Raw genomic sequence first — 20,450 nt, 5'->3', positions numbered from 1 at the left:
TTTATATACAGTTAGCTAGTTTAGTCCAGTGGACATCTGAGAGGTCATGAGATGATTAATGGGAGAGGAAAGAAGAAAAAACAAAGCTCTGATACACAAATCTGTTTTCAGTTTTTGAACATTTTCTCTATTTCATCTCTATCTATCTTTGACTTTTGGTTAAATATTGGATCATTTGAACATTTATTTAAATGAAACCATGTGAAAAATTTAGAGGAAAATATCACTATTCAGTGGAGCTGTTAACAACTCATAGACAATTTGTTGTATTTTAAAAGCTTGTTATATCATCCATTGTGTAAAATCATCTGAAAAGTAACTAAAGCTGTCAGATAAATGTAGTGGAGTAGAAAGTACAGTATTTCTCTCTGAAATGTAGTGAAGTATAAAGTAGCATCAAATAGAAATACCGAAGTGCAAGTACCTCACAACTGTGACTAAGTAGCTTACTTGAGTAAATCTACTTAGTTGCTTTCTACCACTGCAATAAAGTAAAAAAAAAAACTTTATGTTGACATTTACCACGGAGACGCGCCGGTATTTCTGGACATCGAAAACAAACTCACCCTTACTAATCTTGATCTCGCGCTGCATTGTGGGAAATGTAGGACGTGTGAGGGCAGGCAGGAAACTCAGATTTACTCTTTGATGTGTTGCAGGTTGGGCAACATTCCTCCCTCCACACTGGACACGTCTGTTGGTTTTCATGGCATGTAAAGTGAGCAGGATTATTTATTTCCTCGACAGTCGGACGGACACAAACCAGAGCAACAATGGCCGGCGGTGAGTTTGACCAGTTAGCTTGTTACGCTAACGTTAGCTTTCGGCTTTCAACAACACGTTAGGAAGAAGAAACCGAGCCAAGATTTAGAGTCTCTTGCAAATATCTGTCAGTTATAGTGTCGTCTTCAGTTAACGTGGGGATTGTAGCTGCTGTAACTGTTAAATTGTTGTAGTAAAGTTGTTTATTTATGCTGTAGCGTCATATTTTAAACATATCAGTTAGTGACTGTTAGCTACATTATGTTCACTGACGTATTTCCACACTGCTACTGTCGCTCTCTCTCCTCAGAAAATGTAAGTGTGGTCTTCAAACTGTACTGCCTGACAGTGATGACACTGGTGGCAGCTACATACACGGTGGCATTGCGGTACACAAGAACCATCTCATCAGGAGACCTGTACTTCTCCACGACCGCAGTGTGCATCACTGAGGTCATTAAATTAATACTGAGCATGGGGATGCTCGCAAAGTAAGTGTTGCTCCATTACACTGACCGCAGGAGTATTTATGAATATTATACTCAAAGGACTAGGAAAGGACTTAAACAATTTCCCAGAGGTTAAAAGAAAACAAGTTCATGGATTCAAGGGTACTAGCTAGTAAACAGGAAAGTGTCTCACAAACAAGCCTTGAGGTACATGAATATAAACCACAGGTAATGGATGATGTGGATCAGTGGTGCCCAACCTTCTTGGCTTGTGACCCCCTTAAAGTAAAATCCAACATAGGACCCCCTCTTTATATTGTAATGAAAGAGGGCTTAAAGAGATAGAATGCAGTAGTTTATAATAAATAAAGCAAAAATGAGAGGAAATCTTGAAAAAGTGTGTGTCAGAAATATGTGTTTTTTCTGTCCTATCCTGTTGATACCCCTTAGATTAATCCATCAACCCCTTGGTTGGGAACCACTGATGTGGATAACAGTAGTCTGAGTGTGTTGTGACACTGTTCACAATGAGAGCAAGGATTATTTGTTACTGTAGTAGATACAAGACGGACCCACACACTGAATCTGAGCTCCCTTCTACTTTCTTTTATTTGCAACATGTTGACTAACAGTCTATATCAGGCAACTGTTTTTTATTTTTTATTTCCCTTAACCTCAGGCACTGCCTTGAATGATTACTTGGCTGTTGAAAGAGACTCAAGTTGAGACATGAGGTGTCAGACCAGGAATCCTCCTCTAACTAATGTGAAATATATCTGTTTATTTAGTGCTGTTTCCTTGTTTAACCTATTGAAAGACAAGGTTTGCTTACACTTGAACAAACTTTATTGCATAGCAGCTTTCATACAGGTCACTGCATTTTTAAACAACTGTTTATTGTAAACCAAGTTCAACATTCAGCATACAAATGTAAGATGTTCTCTGTTATACAAAATACTGAGTAGAATCTAACAGTGAACATATAATAAAATGATTTCAAACAACTGAATCTTAACATGAAATATCACTTTCATGAAGAGCAAGTAATAGAATGGTAGCAACTTAATACACAAATTAAAACTAAGTTTCCTTTACTGCAGTCTCCTATTCATGATGAATAGATACAAGACAAGAAAAACCTAAAACAAGAAAATAAATTTAAAAAATCCCTTAATACTACAATCATACATTCTAATCAAAAACCAGGCTAACAAGGTTTTCAGTTTATGTTTTAAGATATCGACAGTTTCAGCTAGTCTAAGATACTCAGGAAAGCTGTTCCAGCATAAAAACCAAAAGTTGCCTCACTGGAAGTTATTGTTCCGCACTTTGTGTCGAGTAAAACCTGAACCTGAGAACCTGAAGAGCCACCTTTGCGCATTCCTTGCAACTCTTTTGTGCTTTAAAGGTCCAGTGTGTAAGATTTAGTGGCATCTAGCAGTGAGTTTGCAGATTGTAACCAGCTGAATCACCCCCCGCCCCCCATTCCAAGCATGTAGGAGAATATATGGTGGCCGTGAAACTCACGAAAAACGTGAAAGGTCCTCTCTCGAGCCAGTGTTTGGTCTGTAGAAGAGGACCCACTCCCCATGTAGATATAAAAGGCTCATTCTAAGGTAACGAAAACACAACAATTCTTATTTTCAGGTGATTATACACTAATTAAAACATACTTATGAATATTATAATATTACACCAAATTAAGGTGCCACTAAATTCTACATACTGCACGTTTAACGATTTTAAAGGGACATTCAAGAAATAACTCTATTTAAGTGAATCATATGAAGTATGGAGTCATCAGTCTGTTTTTATATCTCCTCTTTCAGAGAAACAGGAAGCCCCAACAGGCTTAAGAACACCATAATGGAACATGTGTTCTGCAGCCCAAAGGAGCTGCTGAAGCTGAGCGTGCCCTCAGTAGTGTATGCAGTTCAGAATAACATGGCCTTTGTCGCCCTGAGTAACCTCGATGCAGCAGTTTATCAGGTATGACCTGGATCCTGTTTCTGACGTTTAAATATAGTATGCAGTACGCTTTACACACTGGTTAGGCGTGGTGATATGGGAACTGTCGTGTGTGTCGTCTTTGTCAGAGCTGCACCCACTGTCATCACAAACACTAGAGCTGCCACTAGCTATTGTTTTCATTATCAGTCCATTCATTGTTCAGTCTGTAAAATGTCTTCAAATTGTTTTGTGACAAACAGTCCAAAAACCAAACAGATTCAGTTTACAATTACATACATTACATGAAGAAGAAAAGCAGCAAATCCTCTCATCAGAGAAACTGAAACCAGAGATTGTTTGGAGTTTTTACTTTAAAAAGGACTTCAAGTGATGATCGATTATAAAAATGGTCGCAGATTTTTTTTTCCTGTCCATCTATGACTATCACTAAAAAAAGCACACTTGCGCTATCTTCATCAAATGATATTATTTTGGTAGCGGCACAAATGCAAATGAATGCAAAATCATACAGAGATTACTGTCATGTTTATGTTAATGTGGTTTTCTGACACGGCTGCAGTAAAATGAGTCAGTGCTCACTGCTCATCACTGCTGTCTGTCCATCAACTGTAGTTGGCTGCGTTGAGGAGGGTGGGTACATATTGGACAAAGTGTAGTTTGGCAGTTAGTCAAATCAAATACAGCTCCACAGCTGAGGTGTTAGACTGCAGCCTCTTCGATGTTTTTGTCTGACCAGCAGTCCAAAATCCAAAGATTTACCCCATTTAGAATGATTATAAGCCGATAAAAGTACTGCACATTTAGATAAGTTGAAGTTCAAATACTATATGAACATATGAACATCAGTGTTGGAAGTTTATGGTTTCCAGGCGTAAAAGGTGGTTGTTCTCTCTCTATATAAAAGGCTGGGTATATTTAACAAAATAAGCCACAGTTTTTAAATACATCAATGTTTAATTTTGTCTTAAAATGAAACGGCTGGACAAGAAATTTGCCGAAATAAAATATATTCAAAAATTGACAAGAATAATGATTTACACATGGAAATATCTGATTTAAAAAAATAAGTAAGATGAAGCATCAGATCAAGCATTCTGTATTTGATACCACCTCTAGCTGTATCAGTGTGAAATAGGGTGTTCCTGAAAAATGGCAGTTTTTCCCTGTTAAAATAATGTGATATAGAACATCAGATTTTGGACAATGTCAGCTCTGACCTCAGTTTTTCTGTGTAGGTGACTTATCAGTTGAAGATCCCGTGCACGGCGTTGTGCACAGTCTTAATGCTGAACCGCTCTCTGAGCCGGCTGCAGTGGTTCTCCGTCTTCACGCTGTGTGGGGGCGTTACACTCGTACAGTGGAAGCCTGTAGAGGCCACTAAAGTTCAGGTAGGATTGGCACGAGTTCAAAATATAAATGCAATTACCATTGTAGTGACTCAGTGAATTTATAATCCACTTCCTGTGGCTCACACTAACAACGTCTCTTCTTTTTTTTCCACCCAGATCGAGCAGAACCCTTTTCTTGGATTCGTCGCCATTGCTATTGCTGTCCTTTGTTCTGGATTTGCAGGTAAAGGTTGCGTAGCAGATGTCTGTGTAAATGACAGAGTAGTTCCACCCTTTTGTTCAATATTGATTAAGCTACCTCATAATACAAATCCTCGTCTTAACTAAACATACAACGTGCTTGAAAATCCACCAGCCAAGTAGTCGCACAATATTAAACTGATACCGACTGATGTCTTCCTTCATCAAGTTATTCTTTTAAAAAATTATGATTTTAATTGTTCGCAGTGTGAATCTGTCAGATCACAAGCAGGAGATCAAATATTTTGCGAGTTGCACCTGACTATTCGTCTTCTCTTTGATGAAGGTGTGTACTTTGAGAAGGTGTTGAAGAGCTCAGACACTTCTCTGTGGGTGAGAAACATCCAGATGTACCTGTCCGGCATTGTCGTCACCCTCCTCGGTGTTTACATGACCGATGGCGATAAGGTCCTGGAGAAAGGCTTCTTCTTCGGTTATACACCCTGGGTGTGCTTTGTAGTATGTGAGTAAGATTAAATCTGAAGATCTTTTCCATTTGATTTCACTTTTTTTTTTTTTCCCCACATCATTCTGGCTGACGTTGCTCTCTTTGTGCATTTGCCAGTCCTCGCCAGCGTGGGAGGTCTGTACACGTCGGTGGTGGTGAAGTACACAGACAACATCATGAAGGGCTTCTCTGCTGCCGCCGCCATTGTTCTCTCAACTGTGGCGTCTGTCCTCTTGTTTGGATTACAGATAAGTAAGTTAGACTCTCATACGCGTTGTTGGTATACTGATGCCTGAGAAAGAGATTTTTAGGGCTTCTGCAGGCGAGAGAAGGTGTTTGTCTTGGATTATAGATTCACCACTGCACCACCGATTGACCTAATCTTCACTTATTCCTTTCTCTCCTTCTTGTGCAGCGATCACATTCTCCTCTGGAGCCATCCTAGTGTGTGTGTCCATCTATCTGTACGGACTTCCAAAACAGGACACATCCAAGCTGATCCAGAAGGACACAGACAAGGAATCTAAACAGAAACTGATCAATGTGTGACCTGCAGCAGGAGGAACCTCTACCACTGGTGGACCAGGTCTGTGTTGGGATCACTCTGTGGTGACATTAAAGAATCCCCTGCATTAGGGGTGGGATCTGGATTTGAGAGCCACTCCTGTTATTTTACAAGTGGACACTCTTGTGTTGGCCCTCAGTTCTTTAATGTAAGTCTGATCTCTCTCTGATGATGCCCACAGACACCTACATGGGACTGGTTGAAGGACTATGAACATATACATATGATTGATGATTTATTTCTTTAAGCCAAAATGATTTGGGAAATCTTTCAGTTGATATAAAAAAAACTGGCCCTATTAGCTAGCTGCTATTAACATTTGTAAATAACTAAGCAATCAGTGACGTCTTGTAACTCCTATTCAGCCAGAATGGAGTCATAAGTAGTACTTTGTCTTATTTTGATGCCTCCATGTATCCTATAGGGGTCATATAAATATCACAACTCCTGTCAGAGTTTGTTTTTAATTTTCAATCAGCAGTCTGTTTTAAACTGTGCAACGTGAGAATCTTATGTCCATATCACATAGTATTGATTCTGAATGTGAGGAAAACGTACTTGAAGAATGGTGACAGACTGCATGTGTGACAACATGTTTGTAATATCTTCTCTCCAGTGTCTTTCATCTTTTGTATCACATCTGTGCTGTGTACTGTTTTGAAAGTCATTTTAATGCTTTTATTAAAATTGGATGGATATGTGTTAATTTACAAAACAGGCATCATTTCTGAGTTCTACTCAAAATCATCTCCAGCAATAATCTAGGGCTGCAACTAACGATTATTTTCATTATCAGTTAATCTGTCGATTATATTCCCAATACATCAATTAGTTGTTTGGTCTTTAAAATGTCAGAAAATGGTGAAACATGATGATCACTGATTCCCAAAGTCCAAGATGACGTCCTCCAATGTCTTGTTTTGTCCCAAACAACAGTCCACAACAGAAAGATGTAAGTTTATGTCATAGAGGATGAAAGAAACCAGAAAATATTCACATTTTAGAAGCTAAAATCAGGGAATTTGGACTTTTTTTTTTCTTTCTTAAAAAATTACTCCAAACAATGTATCGCTTATCAAAATAGTTGGTGATTAACTGAATAGTTGACAACAAATTGACTAATTGTTGCAGCTCTATAATAATCAAAATAAACTGAGGACAGCATATGGACTGCAACACATTTTCAGCAGATCAGCTTTTTTATGCCAGAAAGTCTCCTGTGTTTGATCAAAAACTCAAAGAACAAAAGCTTAAAAGTACCACTTTGACTCATTTTATTACCAGCATTTCAGTCCTCAGATCATCAGTTTCCAAAGGTCGAAACTATTTAATGAGCCAGTGACGTTCACATCAACTGTGGCACAACAATGACTGGTTTTACACTGTTGAAGACAGTGAATATAAAACCAGGTGACTCACTGAGGAGTAACTTGCTTCGATTTACGACATCCCTGATCGCTATCTGTGTCGCAGAGTGGAAGCCTAAGACAATGGTAATGATGCTTCTGTGCATGATAGTATCTTTTAAAATGTAAGGCTCTTTATTTACAATACAAATGATCTGCAGCAATATGGTAACAACATCAGTGAAATAACACACGTATTGACAGACTTTTGGTAACTTTCACATCTTATGAACCGGTGTGATGCCGAGGATCCTCATCCCATTGGCCAGGACTGAGCAGGCTCCACTGAACAGTCGTAACCTTGCCTGTTGACATTTAGAAAATTGACACTTTTGCTGCTTTTTCAATTGTTGTAAGTTCATGAACAGTCAACCACATTAGTTTAACACACTCATCTACTGATTATGTTCAGGCTGATTAACAATTAACTAATTCATTGAAGGATATGGCTGGCGATAGATCCAAAGTAAAGTATTCTGTGTGTATTCAAAGCTTGATATATCATATTCCTCTGCTGTAGAACTTCATTGTTGTCCAAAAACTATTAAAAACATGCATGCATGGGAAGGTGGCTCAATTTACAGAGCTTCACTAGGTTGTTGCGTTACATATCACAATCTCTTGACTTTGTATTACATTGTATATTTCAGTATATCGTACAGATTTGTCCATACAAGATCAAGAGGCACAAATGAGCGATTTGAGATAATTTATGGCATTCATCAATTATATCATACTTAGAATTTTCTCTAAGGATTAAACTAAATTTACGAGTCCAGACCCGTCATACAAGTCATGAACAGATAATCTCTGCCTTTCCTCACAGGGGAAAAACACTGATTTAGAATTATAATTTCTTAATCTGGATGAATTTAGAGTTTAAATATGATACCGAAATCAACTAAAACAAGATATATGCATATAACTAAAACAAACAATGCAAAATTAATGTACCGTTCACCATATTATCATCATCATGTCTGCCAATTTACAGAGATGGTTTTTAGATTTTATTGTCATATTTTGCCGCAGCAACTTCTACATTTCAGTAGTTGGTAGATAATTTCTGTCACTCTGACAGCTGCAGGTCTCTGTCCAGCATCAGTCCTCTGTTGCAGCTGACAGTGTAACATTAACTGCTGTAGGCTATAATATTCTCTTTTCTAATATCTCTGTGAAGGTCACAATCCTTGACTGCCTCGCTTTAGAAAGACATATTTTAGCATTTAACTTAATGTCTCAGTATAACACTGCTGTGATGACACATCATTGGCAGCTAGATTAATATTTTCTAATTGTTTTGGGTCCCTTACTACTGCCACTCTGCTGATTTCTGAAAGCAGACACATAATTTACAAGTTCGGGCAATTAAGAGAGTTTGTTGAATCCGACTTGATCGAGCAAACCTCAGAAAAAATACGAGTTTTAGGAGATAGAATACGAAAATGTTCTTGCATGAGGCGCAATGTCTATATATGCTGTAAAGCAGTGCAAACCTGTGGCACAAAATGTTAAATTCATTGCAAAAGTAACAACTGTGTATACAGACTGATGATTATGTCTGTTTTTGGTAATTATACTAATATATTTAATCAATCAATCAATCAATCAATTTTTATTTATATAGCGCCAAATCACAACAAAAGTCATCTCAGGGAGCTTTTCACATAGAGCAGGTCTAGACCGTACTCTTTAATTTACAGAGACCCAACAATTCCCCCATGAGCAGCACTTGGCGACAGCGGTAAGGAAAAACTCCCCTTTAACGGGTAGAAACCTCAAGCAGAACCGGGCTCTTGGTGGGCGGCCATCTGCTTTGACCGGTTGGGTTGACTGCTATTTTTAGTGTAGCAATGATCTACTGATTGTAAAGCATTACATCAATCACCTCAAAATCTGCTGTAATGCATTTTTAAAAGAAAAAAAAAACATAGAGGAGTTTTTCCTACCTGTGCAACATCCTGAGGACTTCCTCTTACTGGCAGCTCTCGGTGTGCTGAGGCGATCAGGTGGCTGGAAAATATTGGAGAGGAAGAATATGAGCACCCTTGAGTACACAGTTTAATTATCATGTCTACAAGCAAAAAGCCTGTAGACATGTAGACATCATTAAAGCTCCACTGGTTGTAAAGAAGCAGCTAAATATTGCGTTGCCTGCACAATGCCCAGCCTCCCAAGACAAACACCCTGATCCTTACCACAGCTTCAATAAAAAGTTGACGAGATGTTTCGGTTGCAGATCCTGGGCCGACTGGTACAACACCTCATCATAGCTACAAACAAAGAAGAGTGTGTTTTCTTGAAAGATACGGAGCAGATGTTGACACAACACTGGCAGAGTGTGACAGCTCTTCTTGTCTCACACATGGCATGATAACAGGCAGAAAAACTGGAAGATAACAGGTTTTAAAAAGGGCAGTTTACTTACCGAAGGAGGTGCTGCAGAATACTGACACTCGTCTGCTCAAGTAGAAGTGATGGATTGAACGTAACTGCCTCGATGCCTTCATTCCTCCGCATTAAACTGCAGTAACAGTAAAGATATTTATAGACTAATATCTTTTCTTTAGTGCCTCTTTTATCCTTAACACAGACAAAGTCCCAGCAGGAGCGAGTGAGAATTATCAGCTGATTAAGTTTGATTTAAATGCAAACAAAAACTAAAACAATAACACTAAGACCTGATAACTGAAATCAGCTGGTGTTAGAAATAAAAACCTGCAGACTCTTATTCGTAGTGGTACAGGACTGAAGCACTGTATTTAGGTACACCTCTGAGGCACTGTAGTTTCTTGTTGCTTTGAAGATTCAGATTTGACAGGCAAAACATATGATTAAAGTGGTTAAAATAGCTCTACCTGGACCATCTACAACATTAAAATGCTGTTTACATGTAAAATTCCAATATATATAATAATCTAAGACTAAGAAGTGGTTATTAGTATTTTTACTTTTACTTAGACCTTTGTACTTTTAACTTACATGGTATTGCTACTTTTTAATTAAACAAAGAATCTCCACCACTGAGATCCAGGACTGATGCAGGAAATTGTTAAATCCTAATTATCGTCTTGCAACAGTTGACTTAACACATTGAAGTGAGCATTAGTTAATTAGTCAAATACTTGAACGACACATTTGAAGATGTGAGATTGAGCACTGGTGAAAGTATATTTTCCACTGTTTTCTGACATTTTATGGACTAAACAATTAATCAAAAATTATCAGCAGATTAATCAGTAAAGAAAATAGTCTACTACTGGAATTCCTACTATCATGTTTCATTATTTTAAGTGGCTGATGAATACCGACCTGCAGAGTCGAGCGTGTGTGTACTGGAGGAAGACGCCTGTGTCTCCCTGAGCCTGCAGCATCCGGTCCCAGTCGAACTTATAGTCCGACTGCAGGGGACCTTTGAAGTCCTGAAACAAAGTCAATGAAAGACATGATGAAGGAGCTTCAAATCTCCCATGGCATTGTGCAGACAAACCAAGAAATGAGGCGGGTTGTAGATGAATATTTGACTGAAGAGCAAAGGTAGAGTTTAAATCTGTTGTTTTGTTGTAATAATTCACCTGGACTATTAGTGCACTGATTCCCACTTTCTCTGCTGTGTCCTCGGGGTTGTCCATTTCCTTTGTTGCTGTAAAGTGTAAAATATGAGTTCATTAATCCCACAATAGGTCCTTTCCTTTGCACCATCATGCATAGAAGAGATGAACTGTGTAATGTTGGTGCCAACTTATTTTGATTTGCATTCATGCATTTGTTCTCTTTACAACAGTGATCTTGTCAGTCAATATCCTGGTTACAGGAATTTCTTATGAGCCGTTACCAAAATTATCCTGATATAATGAACAAAAAATATTATTATCTTGAATTACACTGTAGTTGAGACAACTGGGAGTATCCATGTTCAGCTGGAGGTGTTGTTTTTGTCAAAATTAAGTCTGTGTCCCAGTTCTGTACTGCATACTAACATACAGTATATACTATACTACAGTTTATATTACAGTTAACTGTTTTTGCAGCTATTATACAAGAAATCAACATACTTAACAGTTTTATGCTAACATGAAATGGTAAAAAAACTCCACCATGGGATATCAATCAATCGACCTGGGACTTAAAAATGCTAAAAAACTAACAAAGAGTCAGCAAAATGTTTTTCCAAAAATGTAACCACCATATTTTGTTTTCTGATGTGTTTCTGAAGGTGTTTCACCACCGTCAACAATTAGTTTTCATTTTCATCTGTGAGCAGCTCAGAGCTACAACAGTTAGTCGATTAATCAATCGACAGAAATCGCTTTGAGTCAATTTTTGAGCAGCTGTAACCACCAATAAGACTGAGAGACACTAAAATGCAGTGTAGAAAATGTCAGTGTCATTCCTATATTACTGTGCCAAAGTTACTATAATGATGATTATTGATGTCAAAATGCTTCATGTAGCACCTTTACAGTAATACCTTTATACATACAGTTCACTATCTCAATATTTACATTGCATATACCATTTGTTTGAGCACCGGCGCATCAGTTTAGACTTAATACCAGGACACATGCAAATAGATTTTTGGCTCTGAGCCATGATGCTAAATAACTTCTTAACTTCCTGTTTGACAGACTTTACTTTTTGACTGGCTCATGTTGTGTAGCATCCTGGCCCGGGCCTCGTCCAACACATCCTCCAGAAACACCACCTCACCGCTCCTGGTCTTCATGCCCTGCACCAGGCCGAAGGGCACGTGCTGACATCTGCAACAGCGCCAACACTTCACATTACACCAGAGGCAGCGTGAAGACAAATGTTTCTAATTAAAACTGCTGTCTGTTGAGAGGAGTGATGATTCCAAACAGTATTGCAAAATCCAAGATGATTTACTGACGCTGTTTTTAAAGGATATGGCTGGAGATTTATGTTTTTACATGCACAGAGCCAAACCAACAATGAATTGATCCTACTTACAAGTATTGCGTGTGCATCCAAAGCCTGATATATTTATTTCTCTGTGTCGTAGACCTCCATTATTGTCCAAAAACGATCAAAAACACATCAATGAGCCACACCGTTGCACTGGGTGAAACTTACTACATTGTACATTGTAAATAACTTTAGTATAAGGAAGTGAAGAAGTTGTGTTATGTCGCACAAAAAGCTAGCAAAGGTCTGTAAACGAACCGCACTCGCAGTGGCATCGGCCGTACAAGGAACTACTCTCTGGAGACTGATACTCATTGGTATTACTCTAAACAAACTACTGTACCCAAACAGTTTTTGGACAACAACGGAGGTCTACGGCACAGAGGACTGAGATATATCAGGCTTCGGATACACACACAATACTTGTAAGTACATCAATTCATTGTTGGTTTGGCTCTGCACATAAGATTTGTTGTCAATAAGAGTTGGTTAAAATTATTAAGACAGCTGATAGGATAGCAAGGTGAGATTGGACTGCACACATACTTGATTTCCAGCTCCATGTCAAGAGTGTGAAAAGTCATTTACAAAACAACACACTGCTACCATTTTACTTGTCATTTAACCTATTGTGTGTGTGTGGATGAGTTCAGGTATTTTTCCTGCTACCTGTCAGCCCAAGAATGTCCCAAAGCGAGCAGGATCTGGAACAACTGGTGGAAGTGATTTGCTTGACTTTTGTCCGTCTTAAAAAGAAAAACAACTGCAGTTACTGTACAGCAAATGGATAAAAAAGCAACAATAAAGGGCATGTATAGTGTGTAAAAGAAAACGAGTAGTAAGAGATGAACACATCATGACACAATGGGAAAAACATACGATCACTGTGTGTGTCTCTGTGCTCTACGATGAACTGGTTTTACTGTCACAAACAGCCAAACAGCGAGTCTAAAGGGGGAAACCAGACTGGCAGAGCTCACATATACGTCACAACCTCTCATTTAAATCATTCAAATTATTTTCAGATTGTGGGTAAAATATCCAGTCGTCCTTTTTGCATTTTTGTCTGTGGCTATTGTGATATTTGCATGTTTTGCATTCCCATTCACTTGAATGAAAAAGTGTGTCCAAACTTTGACTGGTATTGTATTTGTTTCTGCTATGAACAAAGTGGATAGAAATGACAATCACCTTTTGTAACACTAAATGATAGTCATGAAAAGTGAATACATTGCTGTTGAGTTAGCGTGCATTACAAAAAGACATGAACGGCTCTTGAATTTAGAGGGAACAGGTGCACTTGTGTTAGTTTTCCTTAAAACTGATGCAGGAAAAAAGGTGAAGAAGTCACCTCATGTCTTGATTATGTTGTTAAATATTTACAACTAAAAAATCTGCTGACACAAGGCCTTCATCAAAGTATAATGGATGGCTAATGGGTAATAAAAACACCATTTGAATGAAGAAAACTGTAATATTGAAGATAACTGGAGGTCCACCATTAAAATTCCATCATCTACTAATGACTTATGACTGCCGAAACTGGCAATTTGATGATGATTGAATGTGTTTTGTATTGTGTGTTGAGTTGCACAAATTGTTCCTTCAGGTCTTTTAAATACAGCGGTGAAACAGTTAAAAGGTAAATGTAGTGAGCTTGAGTGCACCAGCGTTCTTACCACATAAATCATCTCGTCAAAACGGTGCTTTTCTCTACGGTCAATGGCTGCAGCAATATCTCTGAAATAAAGAAAATCCATTTCTAAACGTCTTATGAATTATTCATTTGATGATTCAATATTTTCTGTGCTTAATTTTTTTCTTTCAGAATGGGCTTTTTAAGATTTCAGTCACGTTACAACCTCTGGACTGTTTCAGTACCTCTTCTCCAGGCCTGCACAACTTACAGGAAACTTATAACTTATAGCCGGACTTAAAATTCTACATTCGTGCTCATTCAAAATGACCATATATGTGACTATATTTACCTGGTGATGTAGAGAGTTGTGCCGTCACTGCGCAGCACTGTGCAGATGCTGCTCATGTCTCCAGTGGGAGAGAGATCCACTACACCAGTCCCCTTCCTGTAAACACAACAACCTCTATAAAATCCAGTCCCTGTAGGGTTTCATTCATGTAATCATACATCAATGTCAACTGCAGTGAAAGAGCATTCACTAAATTCATTCTGCATAATGTCCACATGAAGATCTTCACAAAACGATAAAAGTCATTAAATTAATAGAAAAAAGTAAAATCTTCTTATTTTACAACACATGGACATCATAATACTGAAGCCACACTGATTTTTAAGTCTGATCCCAATATTGGTATGCATTTAAAAAAAAATCTGACAATTATATAATCAACCAATATTACATTAATACATTTTTAATTGCTCAATTTTTTTGAGAACTGTGACCAAGATAAATACTGAGTGAGACACTTACAGTAGAAGTTTAAAAATAAACATGTCAGTGATCTCTCATGGACAAACCATATATATGACAGTTTCTAAAATACCTTTGACATATTTTTGGTATTTCTGTACTGCGGTTAGTTGAGATAAGATCAAATTGGCCATTAATAACAGACTGACTGGTTTATTTCATTTCACTGTTAGTTTATCAATCACTTCAGTGTTCACTTCTCACACAAGATTTCAAACCAACCATATTATTATATTACCTGCCTTCTCAAAATAAATCAATAACAAAAACACAGATGGTTCTGCCGATACTTTAAACATTATTCTTCTAGAAGATGTCAATCAATGACAGTCGACTAAACATTAATATTGCTCATTAAGTTCATATTGTACAATTATTTGATCTGTCTGACTCTAGTGGCAACCTGGTAAATAAAACATGATCTGTCAGCCTCTTAACACATTGATGTTTACTTTATGTTCGTTACTGATCAAAGGCATCACATACTGTCACATACTCAGAGGTTTTCAACAGGCCTCGGCTCTGCAGCTGATGCACCACCTCCTGGGCTTGGTCTTGGTGAAAGGACTCCCCGGAGTAAATATCAAAGTGGATCCCTAACCGCTGACAATGAAAGATATGAAATTAAATATCATGCATGTGTACATTTCAGAGTTTAAACTTGTGACCATGGAGTGTACTGGAGTCTGTTCCAGAAAGCAGGTTTAACAAACTCTGAGCCAAACTCTGAACTGTGAGTTGATGAACGCTGAGATGAAAAACTCTGAGTTTTTGGTTCGAGAACAGCTGATCAGAGATCATTCAATCAACTGTTGAGTTGAGTATGTTCACTCTGGGTTAAGCTTGTGTGGTGGATCATCATCAATGGTGCTCTGATACTACGATTCACCATGGCAACAGGTAAATAAAAGGCAGAGGCTCCATTTTAATCCAGTGGACATAGAAACATTAATGCATGTGTGTGTGGACTGTGCATATTTATCTTTAAAAAAGTGTCATTAAGTTAACACAATAACGTTTTATTCAGTGTTTAATTAATCATTTACAAGACTTATGTTTACTTAATTGATGATAAAGTGGAATCTGACTGTGTATCAGGCTGCAGCTACATCACATTTAAATATATTTATTCAGCTTCAATCTGATGGGAGGCAACTGAAGATGAAAAACATATAGTTGAAGGTTTAAAAAATATATAAATCAAACAGATAAGACATAGAGACATGACTGTAAGTTCACAATCTGATCCAGTAATATTGTGTTTGGTGATTTGCACTTGAAAAGGCGACGAGGTTAAAACAGTAAATTTTTAAACATCTGTTTGTATCTCGGCTCAACAGCATTCAGTGACTTTATTTCAACTACTTCAACAAACGTAGTAAATTTAAACATTGTCACTGAAATGCTGTTAAAACATCTCAAGACTACAAACTACATTCTGCAGCTGCACAAATATTAACATATAATCTCCAATATTATGGGAATGATGTTCCATCAGTGCGACCAATCACATCACGAGTGACAGAGATAATTATTATTGATGTTATATGTCTAAAGCTTCATACCGATTTTTTAAATTTTAAACTGAGATGACACATTATGTGCAATAAAGATTTCAGTGCAGGAGCTGCTCTAACAAACTGACACAGTGTTATAACAGAAGGACATGCAGAGGTTTTATTCTGAGCTGAGGCTGAATTCACGCTGATATTTGAATGTGAAGGCAAAAACCGCTGTTCAAAGAAATGACTGATGTGCATTAAAGCGATAACTTTAAATAGTCCTTGTGTAACAACCAGGATTTTGATTCTGACAGACAGTAAACCTCCACTAATGAACGCGCTTCGATACGCACTTTGATACGGACTGAATGAATGAGGAAATGAAACAGCGTGTCTGGCTCTGCAGGAGGGAGGAGACAGACAGAAACTCAGGGTTTGTTGAAGATAACCTGCCTGCGAGGAGGTTAGGTTCACAGAGTCAGTTACCGTGGTAACTGACCCAGAGTTTAAGTTACCTCTCTTTCTGGAACTGAAAACATCTCCCTCATCTCAGGGTGAACAAACTCAGAGTTTTCACTTAACCTGCTTTCTGAAATACACCCCTGGTCATTCTGTCATGCTGCTCAGTCCTACTGGCTGTACCTTGTAAATGTGTTGATACTCGTCTACGGTGATCTCCCTGAACTGTTGCCATAACGACACTGCCTGGCTCTCATGTTGTTCCAGCTGTCTAAAGAAGTCTCTGGCAGCCAGCCTCATATCCTCATTGTGTTCTGCCTCCTTGTTCACTTGAACATAAACCTGCAAGACACAAACATATGAAATATACTGTACACCACATACTGCCACAGTAATGTTTGTATTTCCGCAAAGCATAGCCAGAAAAGGAGGCACTCCAGGGGAAAAACAGCAAAATTATCCCCTGATGTGTTGATCTTTTGGGCAAATTTAAGCTGACAAATCTGCAGACGCCTTTGCAGCATGAAGCCTTCATCAGAGCATCTATAACAGCAGTAAGTTTTTAAAGGATACATCATGTGATCACCAATCACCACAAAACAATTTCAATTAAAAAATGTAAAAGAATTAAAAAAGACACATACACAGACACAAAAACACAAGTTCCACACTGATAATGATATCCCATTAACCATAATGCAATGCCCCGAAGTAACAGTTTCGAAAAGACATAAACATAACATTACAAAAAATGTTAAAAAAAAAAGAGTCATTTAAACCATGTGGGACCATTGCCAATCCACAACATTTCTCTTTGAGACAGAAATTTCCAGAGGTCTCCACCACAAATCAGTGACATCTGTTCAAGGCCAACAAACAGCAAAGTGGAAGATCAATCATTGTTCGCTTCCATATGGTGTTAAGCCACAGCATGCTCTGTGTTTTTGGTTCTTTTTGCAGTTTTGTGCTCTGAAATTCAAAGTTTTCTATTTGTTTGATCAACATACATGTTTGAACAAAGGCAGGTTAACATATAAATTACATAGGCAGCATTGCAGTTGACAAACTGTCTATAGTATGATCTGAAGCATTTATGGCACTTTTCATATAGTATTTTGGAGGATACACACATTGCTGTTTATTTCTGAGAGCACCCAATGCAGGAGAAGTACACCTGTTACTTCCAATGAACTGGTCCTTAGACATTTTACAGCATTTATACCTTGAACCACCAAAACTCTTAACTCAATGAATGAAATTGTTGATGGTTGAGATGGCGGTTCACCTCATCACAGCTCGCTGTGGTTAGAGTTGGTGGCTGTCTATCTTTCTTTGTCCAAACAGGCAAACTCACCTCAAACAAATGCTGTAAGGGATTCTGTTTCAACTTCTCCTGAGATCCAAACTGACTGAATCCAGCTCCCAGCAAACCTGAGACCCCAAAAAGGAAAGAAAAAGACAAAAAAAAAATCCCTAAATTTTATGAAACCAGATTTGAATATTTTACACAATAACATGTTTCCATTATTCACTCACCGAACTGCATACCCCAGTCACCGAGGTAGTTCATACGAATAACATTGTTTCCTAGGGTCTGTTTTAGGTTAGCAATGAAGTTACCTGGAGACAGAGTTGACATTTTTTAGTCCAGATGATGTGAATTTATCACCAATTTAAAGTCAAAGCCAAAACTCACCAATAATTGTAGATCGCAAGTGTCCAGCATGAAATTTTTTGGCGATATTTGGAGAGCTGCAACGTATAAACACATTAATCATGTCTGATAACAATTTATAAAGGGTAAGATCTTTCATGCAGTGTTTAAGAATATATACAAACACTTGTCAAACATACCTGTACTCCACTAACGTTGTTCCTCTCTTGAGGTTATTAAAAAGTTCACTATTTAACCCAAATTTGTCATCCTCTCCGTTTCCAAATGGCTCCAATATTTTCTGGAGCAGACATAGGAAACAAATGATTACAACAGCAAAAGCAGTTGAAACTATTGTTTTCATCACTGTGAAAGAAAAAACAAACCTGTGCAAGAAGTGTGCGATTAACTCTGAAGTTGATCACTCCACATCCAGCAGATATGTCTTCCACCACACTGTCCTGCTTCAACTGGAAAATAAAAAATGGACTACAAATCAAAAACAATGTTTTATGTTATGGGTCAAATTTTACAAGCCATGTGTGTGTTTAAATTCAGGATAATATTAAATATATAGAGCATCTACACAATATGTGTGTGTGTATTTATAAATTTGCAAACTTGCTTGCACTGAACTGAACTGAAATATACAATTTATATAGACAACCAAACATAGTCTATATACAGTGACTGCTGCCCATCTAATCTGTAAAAATCAGTAATCTACTGGTCTAAGACCCTCTACTCTTCTGGTTCCAGGCTTTCCACAAGATTTTGAAACCTGGCTGCAGATATTTGCTCTCATTCAGACACAAAATCGTCATGAGGTCACACTGATGTTGGGTGATATGATGACTCACAGTCTGTGTTTCAGTTCATCCTGAAGGTGTTTGATGGGGTTGAGATCACAGCTCTTTGCGGGCCAGTCAAGTTCTTCCACACCAAACTCAGAAAAATATCTCTTGAAGCAGCACTTTGTCTTTATTTTCAGTACTGACTGGTCTCTTGATTCATAGATTAGTTGTTTGCTCCCTACAAATTTGTTTATTTAACTATTTTGTTAACTGATGAATTCAGTTAGTTTTCAAGCAAAATATATAAAATATTTCCTTGTTTTAGCTTCTCAAATGTGACGATACGCAGCTTTTCTTTTCTTTGTCCTAGTAAATCTGATTATGTTTGGAGTTTGGACTGTTGGTCAGTCAAAACAAGCAATTTGGAGAGGGCTTCTTTAGAAAGAGAACAGGGAAGCGTTTTCTTTGTGGAATTGCTCTTCATGTATTTAACTCTCTTTCACTAAAAATATAATGCAAAAAATAGGAAAAACATTTCTTTATGGACCTTGCTTTGTGTGCTAATATATCCTCCTAACAGGAAAGGAACTTCCCAAGAGGACTTTATTGCCTAAAATATCATTGAATGCTGTTGCATTTACATTTCCCTTACTCTAAGATAAGCAGCCAAACTTAAATCACTGAAAATAGTCCCAAAACTACACAAAAGTACTATTGGATTATTATACCTTTTCAGTGATTTTGCTTCCAGATGAAATAAAGTTTGAGAGACTTTTGAACAATGTGACAACAGGACAAAATTTGCAAACATAGTATATTTGTTATAGCCTTTAATCATACCCGAGTGGCCAAGTCTTCTGTTTGCAGCTGGATGTCTCCACTGGATGGTAAAATGCCACTGACTCGTAACGTGCTGAGCGACAGTTTGAAGTCAGCAGTTTGCCTGAGGAGAACAATTAGGAAAAAAAGGGCTTAAAGGTCAGGCAGGGGTGGAGCATCTCATTAAACACAACACTGACAGAATTAATATGAGTAACACAAACACACTCAACTGTTTCTTAAAGACAGGTGCTGCTGACAGAGCTGGTATGAAGGCTTCCTCAGACTGCTGCAGCGTCCTGCCCAGCTGCACAACAAAACACATTTCAGTACACATTTATATGAGGTAAGTAAGCCTGAATAAAGCTGAATACAGTCCTGCCTCTCTTATTTTGATTTGCTCCAGGGTCAAAGCATGCTTCAAAGTTTAACATTAGCAGCCATTTTTAAGACTTCTTGCTTCATTACCTTCGCTGCTATTCTTCTTCTAAAGAAACACGCCATGTTTCCTGCGCGTGCGAACACAATTTAATTATAACATTAATGTAAAATTAGATAATTCTGCACATTATGCGTTCACATTCACATTGACACTGTAGCTAACTGGACTTCCACCGCTTCCTCTCAGCTCGTCCAATCACAGGCTTCGCTTTCCA

At 37.9% G+C, this 20,450-nt stretch overlaps 2 protein-coding genes across 2 annotated transcripts; one reads left to right on the top strand and one right to left on the bottom strand.

Annotated features, from left to right (window-relative positions):
- The first annotated feature begins 579 nt into the window (after positions 1-579).
- slc35a1 (solute carrier family 35 member A1) lies at positions 580-6,499 on the top strand. The gene is made up of 8 exons (XM_042390932.1): positions 580-783; positions 1,073-1,253; positions 3,041-3,200; positions 4,418-4,570; positions 4,688-4,754; positions 5,058-5,234; positions 5,337-5,471; positions 5,635-6,499. The coding sequence occupies exons 1-8, from the start codon at positions 774-776 to the stop codon at positions 5,766-5,768; spliced, it is 1,017 nt and encodes a 338-aa protein (XP_042246866.1). The 5' UTR covers positions 580-773; the 3' UTR covers positions 5,769-6,499.
- An 803-nt stretch (positions 6,500-7,302) lies between these two features.
- rars2 (arginyl-tRNA synthetase 2, mitochondrial) lies at positions 7,303-20,450 on the bottom strand. Its single transcript, XM_042389493.1, has 20 exons — positions 20,263-20,450; positions 20,028-20,101; positions 19,816-19,918; positions 18,568-18,651; positions 18,382-18,482; positions 18,224-18,279; positions 18,064-18,147; positions 17,882-17,958; positions 16,711-16,869; positions 15,063-15,169; positions 14,105-14,200; positions 13,796-13,856; positions 12,786-12,862; positions 11,826-11,950; positions 10,766-10,833; positions 10,503-10,612; positions 9,619-9,714; positions 9,389-9,463; positions 9,140-9,203; positions 7,303-7,495 (listed from the first exon to the last, which is right to left on the bottom strand). Exons 1-20 carry the CDS (start codon positions 20,296-20,298, stop codon positions 7,409-7,411), a joined length of 1,740 nt encoding a protein of 579 aa, XP_042245427.1. The 5' UTR covers positions 20,299-20,450; the 3' UTR covers positions 7,303-7,408.

The sequence above is a fragment of the Thunnus maccoyii genome, chromosome 17 (assembly GCF_910596095.1).
Source record: "Thunnus maccoyii chromosome 17, fThuMac1.1, whole genome shotgun sequence".
In the NCBI taxonomy this organism is placed as follows: Eukaryota; Metazoa; Chordata; class Actinopteri; order Scombriformes; family Scombridae; genus Thunnus; species Thunnus maccoyii.
The sequence above is the reverse complement of the archived record's forward strand: the minus strand, read 5'-3'. Positions and strand labels throughout refer to the sequence as shown.

Bases quoted from the DNA above. Each gene is read 5' to 3' on its own strand.
- slc35a1 (XM_042390932.1), top strand. The intron at 3,201-4,417 runs GTATGACCTGGA...TTTTCTGTGTAG, and splicing joins TCGATGCAGCAGTTTATCAG to GTGACTTATCAGTTGAAGAT. The intron at 4,571-4,687 runs GTAGGATTGGCA...TTTTCCACCCAG, and splicing joins TAGAGGCCACTAAAGTTCAG to ATCGAGCAGAACCCTTTTCT.
- rars2 (XM_042389493.1), bottom strand. From the start codon at position 20,298: ATGGCGTGTTTCTTTAGAAGAAGAATAGCAGCGAAG. The intron at 15,170-16,710 runs GTACAGCCAGTA...TTTCATTGTCAG, and splicing joins AGTATCAACACATTTACAAG to CGGTTAGGGATCCACTTTGA. The intron at 9,204-9,388 runs GTAAGGATCAGG...AATATTTTCCAG, and splicing joins AACTTTTTATTGAAGCTGTG to CCACCTGATCGCCTCAGCAC.